General features: G+C 37.1%; 1 protein-coding gene across 4 annotated transcripts in view; it reads right to left on the minus strand.

Annotated features, from left to right (window-relative positions):
- LOC107136334 (T-cell receptor-associated transmembrane adapter 1) overlaps positions 1–14,386 on the minus strand; it is a 38,346-nt gene that overhangs the window by 8,712 nt on the left and 15,248 nt on the right. For 2 of the 4 annotated variants that reach the window (XM_015478543.2, XM_015478542.2), the window contains exons 3-4: positions 12,782–12,818; positions 1,604–1,665 (exon numbers count right to left, since the gene is read on the minus strand). In XM_015478543.2, coding sequence (XP_015334029.1) covers positions 1,604–1,665; positions 12,782–12,818 — 99 coding nt within the window. The remainder of the gene's footprint in view (positions 1–1,603; positions 1,666–12,781; positions 12,819–14,386) is intronic. The other 2 variants (XM_048803354.1, XM_048803352.1) reach the window with 1 other exon arrangement.

A 14,386-nucleotide genomic window follows, 5' to 3' on the forward strand; every position in this document is an offset into this window, starting at 1 on the left:
TATATATATATATATTAGTAAGTACAATTCTTTAATTCTATGAGTAAGAATTTTTATTCATAGTCATGAATCAAACATTCTGATTCTGAAAATAAGCCTTACATTAAGATTTTTATCTCAATAGTCAGTGACAAGATAGCACAGTCACAACCTAAAGGTCCGAGTCTGTACAGTGCTGTTCCTATATATTTGGGACTTCTGTTCAGTGTGTAAAAGCCAGCAGACTTATACTTTCATCCTATGAGGATGAGTTTTTTAAATCATCCACATCTTTCTTCTTCCAAATATGTCACTAGATACCCCCACTTAGGATGCACAGTTACCTAACAGAAATATGGACTGCACCAATTTGCCCTCAGAGAAAAAAGATACATTACTATGATAAAAGATATCTAATAATCTTTCAACCCTTTCTGAAAAAGCTAGACGGAAAAATAGTCCAAGGTTCTCAAAACATAGTCGATAAAAAAATCTGCATCAAAATCATCTGTTGTTAAATAGCAGGTTCATAAACCCAGTCCAGTACATACTTAACTCAGATTATGGGGAAATGACACCTGAGCTTACTTGTGTATGGAAATTACAGGGATGGTCAATAGAATACATGAGAATTTAAATTCTCAAATATTACTAATGGGCACAACAATTCTGCAAAGGGAAACAAGAGGGCAAATTATTTTTAACAATGTATTTCTGAGTAATAGTTTCTGATTCTTTAGAGTTCAGTGCTTAGAGGACAATTTGCAATTAAAGATATAATTAAGAAAATTCTTGGATCTGATAAAAACCTCACATTTCTAATTTTTGGAGGGTTCCATATTGTTTTGAGTATAGATATTCAGCTACATCTAGTACATTACAGGAAATCTCTGTGTTTGGTCCTTAGAGATGAACAGGAGTTATAACCCCAGAGTCTTCTCTCTTGAATTGAGTGGAGATTGATAGGGAAAGGGCAGTAGCTTTTCTCACCAGTTCTGAGACTAGACCAAGGCTTTCTATTTCAAGGAATCTAGGGTGCTTTGTTTTTTAGGTGGTTATTCAAGGAATAAGGGATGCTGGTAACTGAAGAGCACTTGTTATATAAGAACAAAAATGTATAAATCACCTAGTGATGATTTAGCTGTTCTTTCCCTATCTGCCATCCATCCAGCTCCAGGTCCTCCATTTTAAAAGAACCAGTTAGAACACAGGAATCCAGAGGAAGTATTTATTGTTCCATATTATTTACAGCAGATTTGCTTTTGTTTATAGAGCACAAAGCACTGTTTCTGTAAATCATTTTCTTTTCTAGAAATAACTTTATTTCATGAATTCTCTGTGTGTCAAAATGCATGGTAATAGGATCTTCCTGTATTCTCATTACTAATAGAGTGAAAGAAAGAGAATATAGAAAAGCAGGATGATGATTTACTCTTAGTATCAATGCAATTTATAATAAACACCATTGGAAGCATATCCTAAATGATATACTAAATATATTTGAATTTATAGTTACTCCAAGGATTTTTTAAATGTGATTGTGTTTGAAAAATGAGTTTTGTCAAATTCTTTGTAGAATTATGTGGGTCTACTTATTGATAGGTTATGAAAGAATAAAACTTACCTGGGATTATATTATCTAAATTACCGTAAATTGGTGTGTCTTCAATATAATATTCATCAACCCTATAACAAGGAAAAAATTTACATGATTAAAGTCCATTTTATGAATAATTCACTACTAACGTTCCTAACTTAGCCAAAGTCAGTACTGAGTTAAATACTGCATGTTCTTATTCAGCCTCAACCAACCAAGGTAGATGTGTTTATCTGTGAGTGAGCACATCCATGTATGAATGTATGCATGTAAATTTAAATAGTTGAAAATGGGACTTTCTTTTAGGGAATGCTTATTTAGTATTCATTGTGTGTCAGGTGCTACTTGAAGTGCATTTCATTTTTTGTACATTTTATTCTCACAAAAAGTCCAAAAGAAAAGAACCGTGTCCTTCCCATTTTACAGATAAGATACCCTAGGCACACAGAGGTTATAGAACTTGTTCAAGGTCATAAGTCTAATAAATAGAAGAGTTGAGATTAGAACCTATCTGTACTAACTGTATAACCATACTGTCTAATGTATTCTTTCACCTTGAATATCACTCTTAACAGTCCCTTAAGATTATGTTTAATAAGTAGTATTTCAGACTAATTAGATTGGCAGCTGTAATAAAATGATTGATTAGCTATTGCATCTAGATGCTAGGTTAAATGTTTTACATACACCATGTTAAAAACCTATGGAAATTCTGCAAAGACAGTGTTATTATTCCCCACTTTATAGAAGAGAAGACTGAGATTTAAATAAATGAATTTGTTTTCCTTAGTCCTATGTGTAATGTCATCAACAATGACCGATTATGAAAACGGTCCACTTTGCCAGTGCTCATTCAATCCTTGGGACAATCCTACAATATGCATATATTTACTTCTATTGTACATATAAGGAATTTGAAACTCATAGCAGGTAGTTAAATTTCTCAAAGACACATAGTAACTGGCAGTGCTAGGATAGTAATGCAAATTTGATCCTAAAGCCTGTTCTCTGTCCACATCATGAGGAAGACTTGCAGAAGGTGGTACTACTAAACAGCTATAGGAAAACAGTCTAGGAAGTCATACCAGGACCATAGCTTTGTGCGCCTCTAGTCAAGAAAATTGAGAAGAACACATGACTATTTGTTCTTGTTCCTTGATTAAGTTTCCTGCCAGCCTCATGTGAGTGATGCTACTATTAAAATAGACATCTTACTATTGTCATCAGACTGTCACTCTACCTATGATATCCTCCCATTGACAACACCCCTAGTAACCAGCTTTCACAATGGCAGGCTGGGAACAGAGGAACGTATCAGGTGGTGAAAAGTGGCATTTCATAAAATAGTACCAAGCGCTTTAACTTGGAGATTACACGTCACTGAGAGCTGGAAGGAATTGCATCAAAAGAAAAGGGAACTCTTATCTTAAGGCCTGACACCTGCATTATTCCCCATGCTTCTAAAAGAAGACACAGTATGTATAAATTGTAAGTATCCTTAAAAAATAGCAGTTCAAAGAATGCCTGCGTGAAATGGTTTCACAGTCCAGGTACTAGCATGTCTTTCACTTAGCTTATAACAGAGGAACTCATCTGTAACCTTTCTTTCCAGCCAGTAATTCAACACAGCTTAATATTAGGATACAGAGTGGTCCCTGCTCAGGTTTTTCAAATTTTTAATAAGATGACCCATCCATTTTCCTAGCCCATATAGATAGCAGACACAACCTGCAAATGATAAATCATGTCCAAAAAATGAATATTGTTTCATTCCCTATGAATGAAAATAAGATGTGATTTATAATGCGGTGCCCTGTGTCTACAGGCAGGTCTCAAATGATTAATCATCTCAAATAAACTATTATTCAGGAGCAGTGCCTAACGAACAAATTTTAAAAATGTATTTTTACTTAAAAATACCAACTAGCTCCAGCTTATTGCAGACATGTAATAAACTTCAACATGTGTTTGGCAGTATTTTATGTGGCAGATTATAGTAATTAATTTTTAAAATAAATTAAGATATCATCCCACAGCGGAGAGGCTAGTGTACCTCTATCTGAGTTTGGGCCTGAGTTTGGGACTCTCCATTGCTCTGAGAATGACTCAAGTGGCCCTTTCACCAATAAATACATTTACTCGCACACCAAAATTTAAGGATGAATTAATTATATCTTTTACTGTAGCCCAAATTTTGTGTTTTAACAGATTTTTCTCTTTATCTTGTTTTTTAAATTCTTATTTTTAATTTTTTTGTGAAATATCTTTTAATTAGTCAAATACTTTATGATCTATGGGGATTTAAATAATTCATTCAATTTTTTTTAAAAAAAAAGATCATTACTTCTTTCTAAACGCCCTTGGGCTTCAATTCCTTAAGTTTCAACTGTCTTATTTATAAATCAAGATTATTAAACTAGTTGATTTCTATTCTTTTCAGTTCCGAAATTCTATTATATAAACATAGCCTTCCAAAATCCAAATAAAAATTAAAGACAATTCTACAAAACTAAATAAAATTGGGGCTGGGGATATAGCTCAGTTGGTAGAGTGCTTGCCTTGCATGCACAAGGCCCTGGGTTCAATCCTCAGCACCACACACACACACACACACAAAAAAAAAAAAAAACCTAAGTAAAATTGTTTAAAAGAACTGAGAAATTGTCAAATTGAGGAAAAAGCAAGCTTCAGAATCTTTCAGAAATTTTGGCAAATGCCAACTTGATTTTCTTGACAGACATTTCTTTGAATAGGCAGAGATGTAAGTTTGGGTTCTATTGGCATATGTTTTTGGGAGCCTTGGAGTATGAAATCATTTATGGAATGAGTATGGGTAGGGAAGACATTCACTAGAGGAGTTCAGGAATGTTCTGTTATTTAAGGTCCAGGAACCATAGAAGAAAAAGGAGCTGCCAGAAAGAGAAGAGGAAAATCCAGAGGGCATAGGGTATAATGGCTCACAATCCAGAAAAAAGCAAATGTTTCAAGAGAATGTTAGAGTGCCAGATGCTCCTGAGGGATCCAGTAAGATGATATTTGAAACAGTGGAATTCATTGATGTCCTTTGACAGGGGCTGTGGATTAGAGAGGTCCAAAGATTGATTAGAGTAAATTCAAGACAGAAGAGGAAAAGAGGAGGAAGAACTAGAAAAATGTGTACAGAATGGAGATGGAAACTTCAAGGTTTATGTAAATGGTACCAAACAATGGGGAGGTATCTGTGGGACAATCTAGTATAGAAGGAGCATTTTCTATTTGTCTTAAGGTATGGACAATAGAGTCATTTATATATTGAGGGGAATGATACAAGAGAGAAAGAAAAAATATTGATGCAGGAGAGAAAATGGGAGTTTAGAGTGATGTGTTCCTGAGCATGTGACTACTGAAGTTTTGTTTTCCCTGGCCGGAACTGTGCCATGGGTATGTGCATCTTGAATTTAGAGTAAAAGGGCACCAGTGATGAAATCCTGATCCAGGAGAACAGTGTCAACTGTTTTGTGTTGGCTGGAGGTTGAGAAGTGAATCCCCTGTGAAGAGACCACTGGACTCTCAGCCTTCATATCTAATACCAAGTTTTCATTCTCTTGATTAGGATTCAAGTTCCTCTCCAAAATGGCCAATTCTTTGGAAGTCTTTTAAACAAAAAAAGAGCTTGCTAGTGCATTAGGGTACTTAGAAAAGAAGAGTCTCTTGCCAGATCTGTGGGGAAAGCAGACTAAAAAGAACTACCAGAATGAAGACTTATAAAGAGACCCTGGAGCAGTGATACTGAGCTGGGCATGGCAAAGGGACAAGGCAGAATAATATTTTTTAGAGCACATAAGGACTTCTTAGGGATTTCCAAAAATACTTATGAAGGGGGGGATCCAAGATGGCAGGCCAGAGGGAGGCGGCATTCTGTGTTGCTCTGTGACCTGGGTCTCAACTAGTGGGAATACTGCTTCTCTGAGAGTGATTGAGGACCCCTCAACAGCTGCTCCCTCTCAGGAACTATAGCCCCAGTGCCGGCGAGGGGCTCCAGACTCCAGTCTACTCGCCCATGCAGGTCTCACGGGTGCCTTAGCTGGACCACTAGCATCAGCACCAGTGCAAAATTCCCAGACGCCCTTCCCATGCAGGACACTCAGCCACTACCCACGCACAGGAACTCCAGCTGCCACTCCCGTGTGGACCCCCATCTACCAAAGTGGGGCTCCCCTCGTCACCTCCATATTGGGATTTGGCAGCTACTGCCATAGTCCCCTATGTACATGGTAGCCTGCCTGCACCCGCGGACATCGCCAAGGCTGTGAAGACAGCTAACAGCCACAACTCTACATGCCACAGAGCCCATCTCTGAACACGTTGCACAATGCCATCAAGCAGCTCCCGCCGACCTGACCTGACACCCCTTCACTGAAAGCAGCTGCCTCCATCTTGGGTCACCAACATCTCCATCTTTAGCTGGGGCAACTACCAGTTTGGAACACAGGATAGCCAGGTACCCATAGTTTCTAACTCCTCCCTCTCCCCAGCAGCTGCTAACCTGGCACCGTGACTGCCCAGTACAAAACAGCTGTCCGCAAAGGATGCACAGCTGTCAAAGGGCAATACATAAGACCCCCAGAGAGCAAGGTCCCATATTAGGAAGTAGAAAGGAGAGGGTGAATGAGACACATTTTAGAGACTAACATAGAGACCAGGAACTGTGAGGTCTACAGGCACGATGAGGAGATAAGACCAGGCGCCCACATCACAAAAGCAGGACCCAAAGGAGATCCTTGAGGTGCAGCCTCCCATCGGGACCTGTGAGTGCCATACCCCACCTCCAGGTGCCCTGCACCCAAGTCAACCCTCATACCCTGGTAACCAACATCCTGAGGGTGGAGATACCAGCTAAGAACAGACAACTCCACCTATTGGATGAGAAGCGAAGCAAAAAAGATGCAGATCACCAACCAAAACAATCTTTGTTTTTTCCTTCAAGTTTTTATTTGTTTCCTTCTCCCTCTCTATTCTTCTGTCCTCACATCCCCAACATATGTGAAACCAAGTACTGTGCAAAGCAACTCTTAGCAAATACAAAAAAGTAGAGAGACTATCCTGCATTCTATCAGATCCTAATGGAATAAAATTAGAAATCAATGATAAAATTTAAAAAAATTACTCCAATACATGGAGGTTATATAATATGCCACTGAATGAACAATGAGTTGCAGAAGACATCAAGGAGGAGATTAAAAAAATTTTAGAGGTGAATGAGAACACAGATACAACATATTGAAATCTCTGGAACAATATGAAAGCAGTTCTAAAAGGAAAGTTCATTGCATGGAATTCATTCCTTAAAAGAAGAAAAAGCCAACAAATAAATGACCTAACATTACATCTCAAAGCCCTAGAAAAAGAAGAACAAAACAACACCAAAATTAGTAGAAGACAGGAAATATTTAAAATCAGAGCTGAAATCAATGAAATTGAAACAAGAAATAATTGAAAAAAGTCGTTTCTTTGAAAAAAATAAATAAAATTCATAAATCCTTAGTCGTGCTAATGAAGAGAAGGAGAGAGAAAACTCAGACTGCTAACATACATGATGAAAAAGTAAATATCACAACAGACACTACAAAAGTACAGAAGATAATTAGAAATTATTTTGAAAACTTGTACTCCAATAAAATAGAAAATATCAAAGGCATTGACAAATTTTTAGAGTCATATGATTTGCACAAATTGAATCATGATTTAAACAGATCAATTTCAAGCAATGAAATAGAAGATGCCATCAGAAACCTACCAACCAAGAAAAGCCCAGGACCAGATAGATACACAGCAAAGTTTCTACAAAACCTTTAAAGAAGAACTAATACCAACATTCTTCAATTTATTCCAGGAAATAGAAAAAGAGGGAGGACTTCCATACTCATTCTATGAGGCCAATATCACCCTGATTTCCAAACAAGTTAAAGACATATCAAAAAAAATTCAGACCAATATCTCTAATGAACATAGATTCAAAAATTCTCAATAAAATTCTGAAAAATCAAATACAAAAACATATCAAAAAGATCATGCTCCACGATCAAATGGGATTCATCTGAGGGATGCAAGGTTGGTTCAACATACAAAAATCAATAAATGTAATTTATCACATCAATAGACTTAAAGATAAGGATCATATGATCATCTCAATAGATGCAGAAAAAGCATCTGACAAAATACAGCACCCCTTCATGTTCAAAAAACTAGGGATAACAGGAACATATCTCAATATTTAAAAGCTATCTATTCTAAGCCCCAGGCCAACATCATTCTAAATGGAGAAAAAAATGAAGGCATTCCCTCTAAAAACTGGAACAAGACAGGGATGCCCTCTTTTGCCGCTTCTATTTAACATAGTGTTTGAAACATTGACTAGAGCAATTATATAGACAAAAGGAATTAAAGGGATACAGATAGGAAAAGAAGAACTCAAATTAGCACTATTTGCTGACAACACGATTCCATGCCTAGAAGACCCAAAAAATTCCACCAGAAAACTTCTAGAACTAGTAAATGAATTCAGCAATGTAGCAGGATACAAAATCAACACACATAAATCAAAGGCATTTCTGTATATCAGTGACAAAACCTCTGAAAGGGAAACAAGGAAAATTATCACATTTACAAAAGCCATTGGCATTCCTCATGGAAATAGAAAGAGCAGTCATGAAATTCATCTGGAAAAATAAGAGACCCAGAATAGCTAAAGCAATCCTCAGCAAGAAGACTGAAGCAGATAGCATCACTATACCAGACCTTAAACTATACTACAGAGTAATAGTAACAAAAACAGCATGGTATTGGCACCAAAACAGACTTGTAGACCAATGGTACAGAACAGAGGACACAGAGACAAACCCATATAATTACAGTTATCTTATATTAAACAAAGGCACCAAAAACATACATTAGAGAAAAGATAGCCTCCTCAACAAATGGTGCTGGGAAATCCATAGGCAACAAAGTGAAATTAAGCCCCTATTTCTCACCATGCACAAAACTCAAAGTGGATCAAGGACCTAGGAATTAAACCAGAGACTCTGCGTCTAATAGAAGAAAAAGTAAGCCTAAATCTCCATCATGTCAGATTAGGCCCTGACCTCCTTAATAAGATTCCTATAGTGCAAGAATTAAAGCCAAAAATAAATAAATGGGATGGATTCAAACTAAAAAGCTTCTTCTCAGCAAAAGAAACAATCAGTGAAGTGCATAAAGAGCCTATGTTTTGAGAGCCAATTTTTACCACACGCACTTCAGATAGAGCACTAATCTCTAAGGTATATAAAGAACTCAAAAATATGTGTAATATGAATTGTAATGCATTCTGCTGTCGTATATAACAAATTAAAATCTAAAAAATGGGAACAAAAAGAAATTTGCACCGTTTTGCAAGAATAAGAATCATAAAGGTTTACTCTTGAAAAAAATCCTAAACAATTAAAATGGTTTTATACTATCTTCAGCTGGAAAACTTTTTATATCCTTTATCCACTTACTTTATGGATTAATATATTATCATCAATTAATTAAGTCATTTCTATCATAATAAAATGTCATCATTAGAACTGCAAAAAATACTTATGAAGGGGACTAGACTTATGCAGTTACATACAGGTAAGGTTGGGGTTATGGTTATTTGTACATTAAAACAGGAGGGTGGAAAGCTCGGAGACACTTGAGTAGCAGTCAGAAAAGGGGCTCATTTGCATACCCCACTGGGAGTGTGTTATATCAGGAAAACACAATCCAGGAGTTCCACTGTCTTCAGCATTCTCAACCCTGAGAAAAGGTCAAGAAGACAATGGAGACTAGTTATATTTAGGGCACTAGTTATATTTGATGAGTGTATTTAGCACAGAGGGGAAATAAAAAGGGTCCCATCCTGCAGAGCTCTAACCATCCAGGAAATAGCCCTAAGGTTGAAGAGTAGCTGAGCAGAGATGTTTTGTAATGCTGGTGGGAACATGTCCCAAGCTTTCTGAGAGAAACTGAAAACTGAGGAGTCATGATAAACTTGAAGTAATTGTAATCCAGGACTGCTTTCCTAGAGTAGGCTGAACAAGCTTCAAATGGGTATGAGTAGTCTCAGATTTTAATTCTCATCCAATAAAGTAGCACCTTTTTTTTTTCAACTAACCTCTGTAAAATTCACCAATGCTTATTTTCCCAACACTACAAAACTACCATTGAGAGAATTTGATTAAAATTCAGAGTAGTCTGGATCCTAGACCCATGGTATTCCCACTACACTAACTTTCTTACACAAATAAAAAGCCAAGAATTGTATAGGATTACAGTTTAAATGAAAAACGAAGTGGCCCCAGGGTAAATACCAGAAAGTGAGTATTTGACTTTCTGTAGATTTATGCTGTTCTTAAATTGATCATGTTTCTGACCTACAAGTACAGGAAGAGCAGGGATTTGGGGAAGCAGGACAATGAAGGTGAAAGAAGAAAAACTTTTCCCCTTTTGGCCTAGCTTCCAACCTAGACAGATGCTGTTGGGGGCAGGGAAGAAGCATAATGGAAAACCCAGTGTGATGGAAGCTAACTACCTTCTTTATTGCTATAAGCCACTTTGGAACTGAAAAGGCATAACTAATTCTAGACTTACCTTTAAAAGATGGCCTTGTTTCCACTTACTCTGTTTTAATATTTTTAATTTTAGTGGCTGTAGATTTTTTTTCCTAGAGCTTTAAAGCTCCCATACAAAAGTAATTTTATTTTTGAACTACATAATCAAGAGAAATAGAGAAGTTATGAAGTTTATACCCGGATGCTGTGAATTAGCATGCTTTTCTATAGATAACGTCTGCATTGCATATTCAGATTTTGCCTAAGTGGAGATTTATTACACAAGACAAGAGATGATTGAATCCTTGAAGGAAGGATCTGTGTCTTTTCATCTTTGTATTTCTATTGTTGCAGGACAGTTCTCCAGGTGGCCTTGAAACAATCAAGTTCTCCTCCTCTGTCATTTGTAATTCTCAAGAACAAGTAAAAATGTTCTAAAGAACAACCTCCAGGGATGAAGAGTAACTGGCTTCAGCAGAACAGACTCTAGTCCCCCATAGAGACAGGGGATCCTTCATCATTAGCCCACCATAGCATTTTGCTCCAGGGTATAAAACCCAATGTGGAGCCAGCTCAGGAGGCTAAGGCAGGAGGATCTCATTCAAACCCAGCCTCAGCAATTTAGCAAGGCCCTACGCAACTCAGTGAGACCCTGTCTCTAAAGGAAAAATAAATAAATAAATAATTTTAAAAGGCTGGAGATGTGGCTCAGTGGTTAAGTGCCCCTGGGTTCAATCCCTGGTACAAAAAAAAAACAAAAAAAAAAAAACGAGAACAAGGTGGGCTGCTTTCTGAGGTCTCTTAATTCCAGTGCAAGGGGGTCACATGCAAATGAGATACTATTCCTGGACAATTTTCCTGAGCACTGAAAAACTAGCTCCCAATGAGTTCTAGGCTTTTGTTTTCCATTGCTTCATATCTGTATTTAATAGATCTTCTACATGTAGCTAATTATGTATGTTGTGTGTCTTGTCACACAAGACACAAGCAAGTAGAAACCAGCAGCCAAAGATGCAGCAGGCTGAAGTGATAGAACTCTGTCTCCTGGTGGTTGCCATAGTGATGATCTTTGTTTTCCTCTGTGCAGTGTAGATCTTCCCTTGGGTTTGGTCATTAGTGATCTGGTTTTGCAATTGTCTAAAACAGTGCTTATTTGTTGAGTGAATATTTATGGAATGAATGAATGTTATAAAGAACCAGTCACTATGAGGCTTGCCTGTAATCCCAGCTACTCAGAAGGCTGAAGCAGGAGGATCACAAGTTTGAGGTTAGCCTGGGCATCTTAGTGAAATTCTGTCTAAAAATAAAAAGTAAAAAAGCCTGGGAACATAGGTCAGTGGTAAAACAACCCTGAGTTCAGTCCCCAGTACCACCACAAACAAACAAACAATCAAAACCAGCTTCTTTTTCACCTATGCCCTGCAGCAAAGAGCCTGTTTACATGGAGATGGGTATTTTACCGAATTTCCCTTCCAACTCCTCCTATTCTAATTCACAAACCATTCTTCAGTTAAATGATCTAGTCACAGATTTCTATCACGCTGCATCTTAATTAACCTTCAGATGACAATCAGTCATCAAGGAGATTAGCCTCTACTCCATGGTTATATAGGATTATTTTTGTCATATTTTTGATAATAAACAAAAGAGTAATGAGCAAATCATTCCTGATATGAACTAATGACTTGAAAATTATCTCATGCTTTATAGGAACTCCAATGCAAAAAAAAAGTCATAAAACTAAAAATTTTGTGTGTGAGTAGGTCTGCCTGCAGCCCAGATCTTCCATCTGTTAGACGTTTTACGTAGAGAGCAACTAAAACCACTGGAATCCCAAAGGCTATGCAGTTAGAAAGTTCTCTGTTTTTCAAAGGCCTGTCAGTCTGCCGTTTCAGAGCCTTGAAGAGGCCTTGAATACCTCTAAGAAATTCTCTTTATTTAGATTGTTTTTTACTCCTAAAATGGAATCTCCACTGAAATGACACATTAGTGTCAGAAATACTGTCTGAAAAATGAAATTTCTTTATTATGATTTATGCTGTAAACATTTTTTAAAAGTATTAAACTATACAAATTTCTCTGTAACTAGATCAATAAATATTAAAGGGAATAAATATTAAAGAATAACTGTAACTGGATGCTCTATTAGAGAATTGATTCATTCCACTTACCATTGATTCACATGACCCTTATAAACAAAGAGCGGGCCACTAGGCTTATTGGTATATGAGATATTGCCAGATTTTTCTCTACTCCAGATTCCGAAGTGCAGCATAATTCTATATAAAATTCAACCGTGCTTTTAAAATTTTAGTTGAATCATAATCTAGTATATCTGCTTTTGGAATTAATGAGAATTATAGATGCGAGGTTAGAGTCTCGTTTCATTCTTCACTCGGCTGTTTGATTGACTCAGGATTTGTTAATAACTAGAGTGGATAATAATGTTAGAGCATCTAATCTTCAGATGAGAGTAAAAATAATTAAAATTCACTTTCATTTTATTTTAACCCAGGTGCAACATCCCTGAATCAAATCTATAAGCAATATAGCCTTTGTTACTTTCCCTCAATAATTGGGAAACATAAAAGATGATTCAATTTCAACATACCTGGGAATGAAGTCATCAGAGCATCTGTACATTTTATCTGAAAAATATCCAAAATATACAAATTAAAAGAAACTTTGGCATACATTTGCTAAATCTTCTACAGAGTGTTCTGAGGGGAGTTTAGCTTCCGTGTAATCTAACATCTTTGATCATGCCATTCAGGCCACCACTAATTGAACTAGAGATGCTATGGTTTGAATATGGTTTGATTGTCCCCTGAGGGTCCATGTTTTAAATGCTTGTTCCCCAGAATGGCAGTATTGGCAAGTGCTGTGGAACCTTTAAGAACTGGTGCCTGGGGTGGGGGGGTCCTTGGACATTAAGTATATTACCCTCAGAAGGGATTAGGTATTTTCTCAGGAACCCCTAAGTAGTTCTCAGCAGAGGGTTAATATAATAGGAGTAAGACTGGCCACTCCCTCTCTTTCTTCTGGCTGGAGCAGCTATGACTTACTTCAACCCATGCTCCTGCCATTGTTATCTGCCATGAGGTGATTTGGTCAAGAAGCAGCAATATAGAGCTTGCAATATGCTGTTTGCATTTTGAATCATGAAGACCATGAGCTAAACAAACCTGTTTTCTGTATAAAGTTAGCTGCCTCAGGCATTTCATTGTAGTGATTGAAGCTGACTAGTACAAGAGATGACATTCTTCTGTTTGGGCCAATCAGATTCTATCATGGTAATATGAAATGATACAGAAGCCAGAGGCAAGGCCATTTTATGCAGAGGAAACACTAGGCAGAGAAAGCTGGAACTTCTATTCCTGCCTTCCTTGTGGCTCCTGTCCATTGTGGAACATGGACACATTTTTCTGCCTTTGAATTCCATCAACACTTCTGCATCCTTTTGTTAGCTTCCTTCTTTGCCATATTGGTTTGAGTAGGCTTTTATTTGTTACCACTCAAAAAATAATAATAATAATCCTAAGAGAAAGTCCTTTTACTATCTATCTATCTATCTATCTATTTATCTATCTATTTTTAAAGTGTTAACATTTTTTGGCATCTGAACAGCAACATAAAAGTGATGCTAAGAAAGTAGTTCCAATCATAAATCCTTCTTATCTACATGCAAATAGTGATAAGTACAGGTGACAGTTCTAGGGAGAAGAGACTGGGGAAAAGGTGAAACTTAACCTTTAAAATTAATCAAAACAGTAAAATAGCTTCTAAAAGAAATAGTTTTCTTTAGTCTGAAAATACAAGACTGACCAGGAATATAATATTGGACAATGAAACCATAAAAACAATTATGTGCCAAATCTCAGAAAGTAACCCACTGTTGAACCTTGAAACTTGCACATCAAAGGTCAATAATTTCTAGTTAAATATGTATTCAAAAGATATTGGAAAATACAGTTTTAAGAAATTTATTTGGTGAAGGCAATCAATTCATAATGAATTTTTGGAGTATGTTAAGAAATATTCAGGGAACATTTTTGGTAATTAAGATCAATATTGTGGCCCGTGGAGGGGCAGAGCTTCCAATCACTCCTGCAAGGTAGGCGGGCCTGCGACCCACCGGCAGAAGAGGAGTAGCGGCCTGCTGAGAGGCAGAGCCGCCCCCCCCCCCCCTGCGCACAACGACACGACAGCGCGACAG

This window comes from Marmota marmota, unplaced genomic scaffold, assembly GCF_001458135.2.
Source record: "Marmota marmota marmota unplaced genomic scaffold, marMar, whole genome shotgun sequence".
NCBI lineage: Eukaryota > Metazoa > Chordata > Mammalia > Rodentia > Sciuridae > Marmota > Marmota marmota.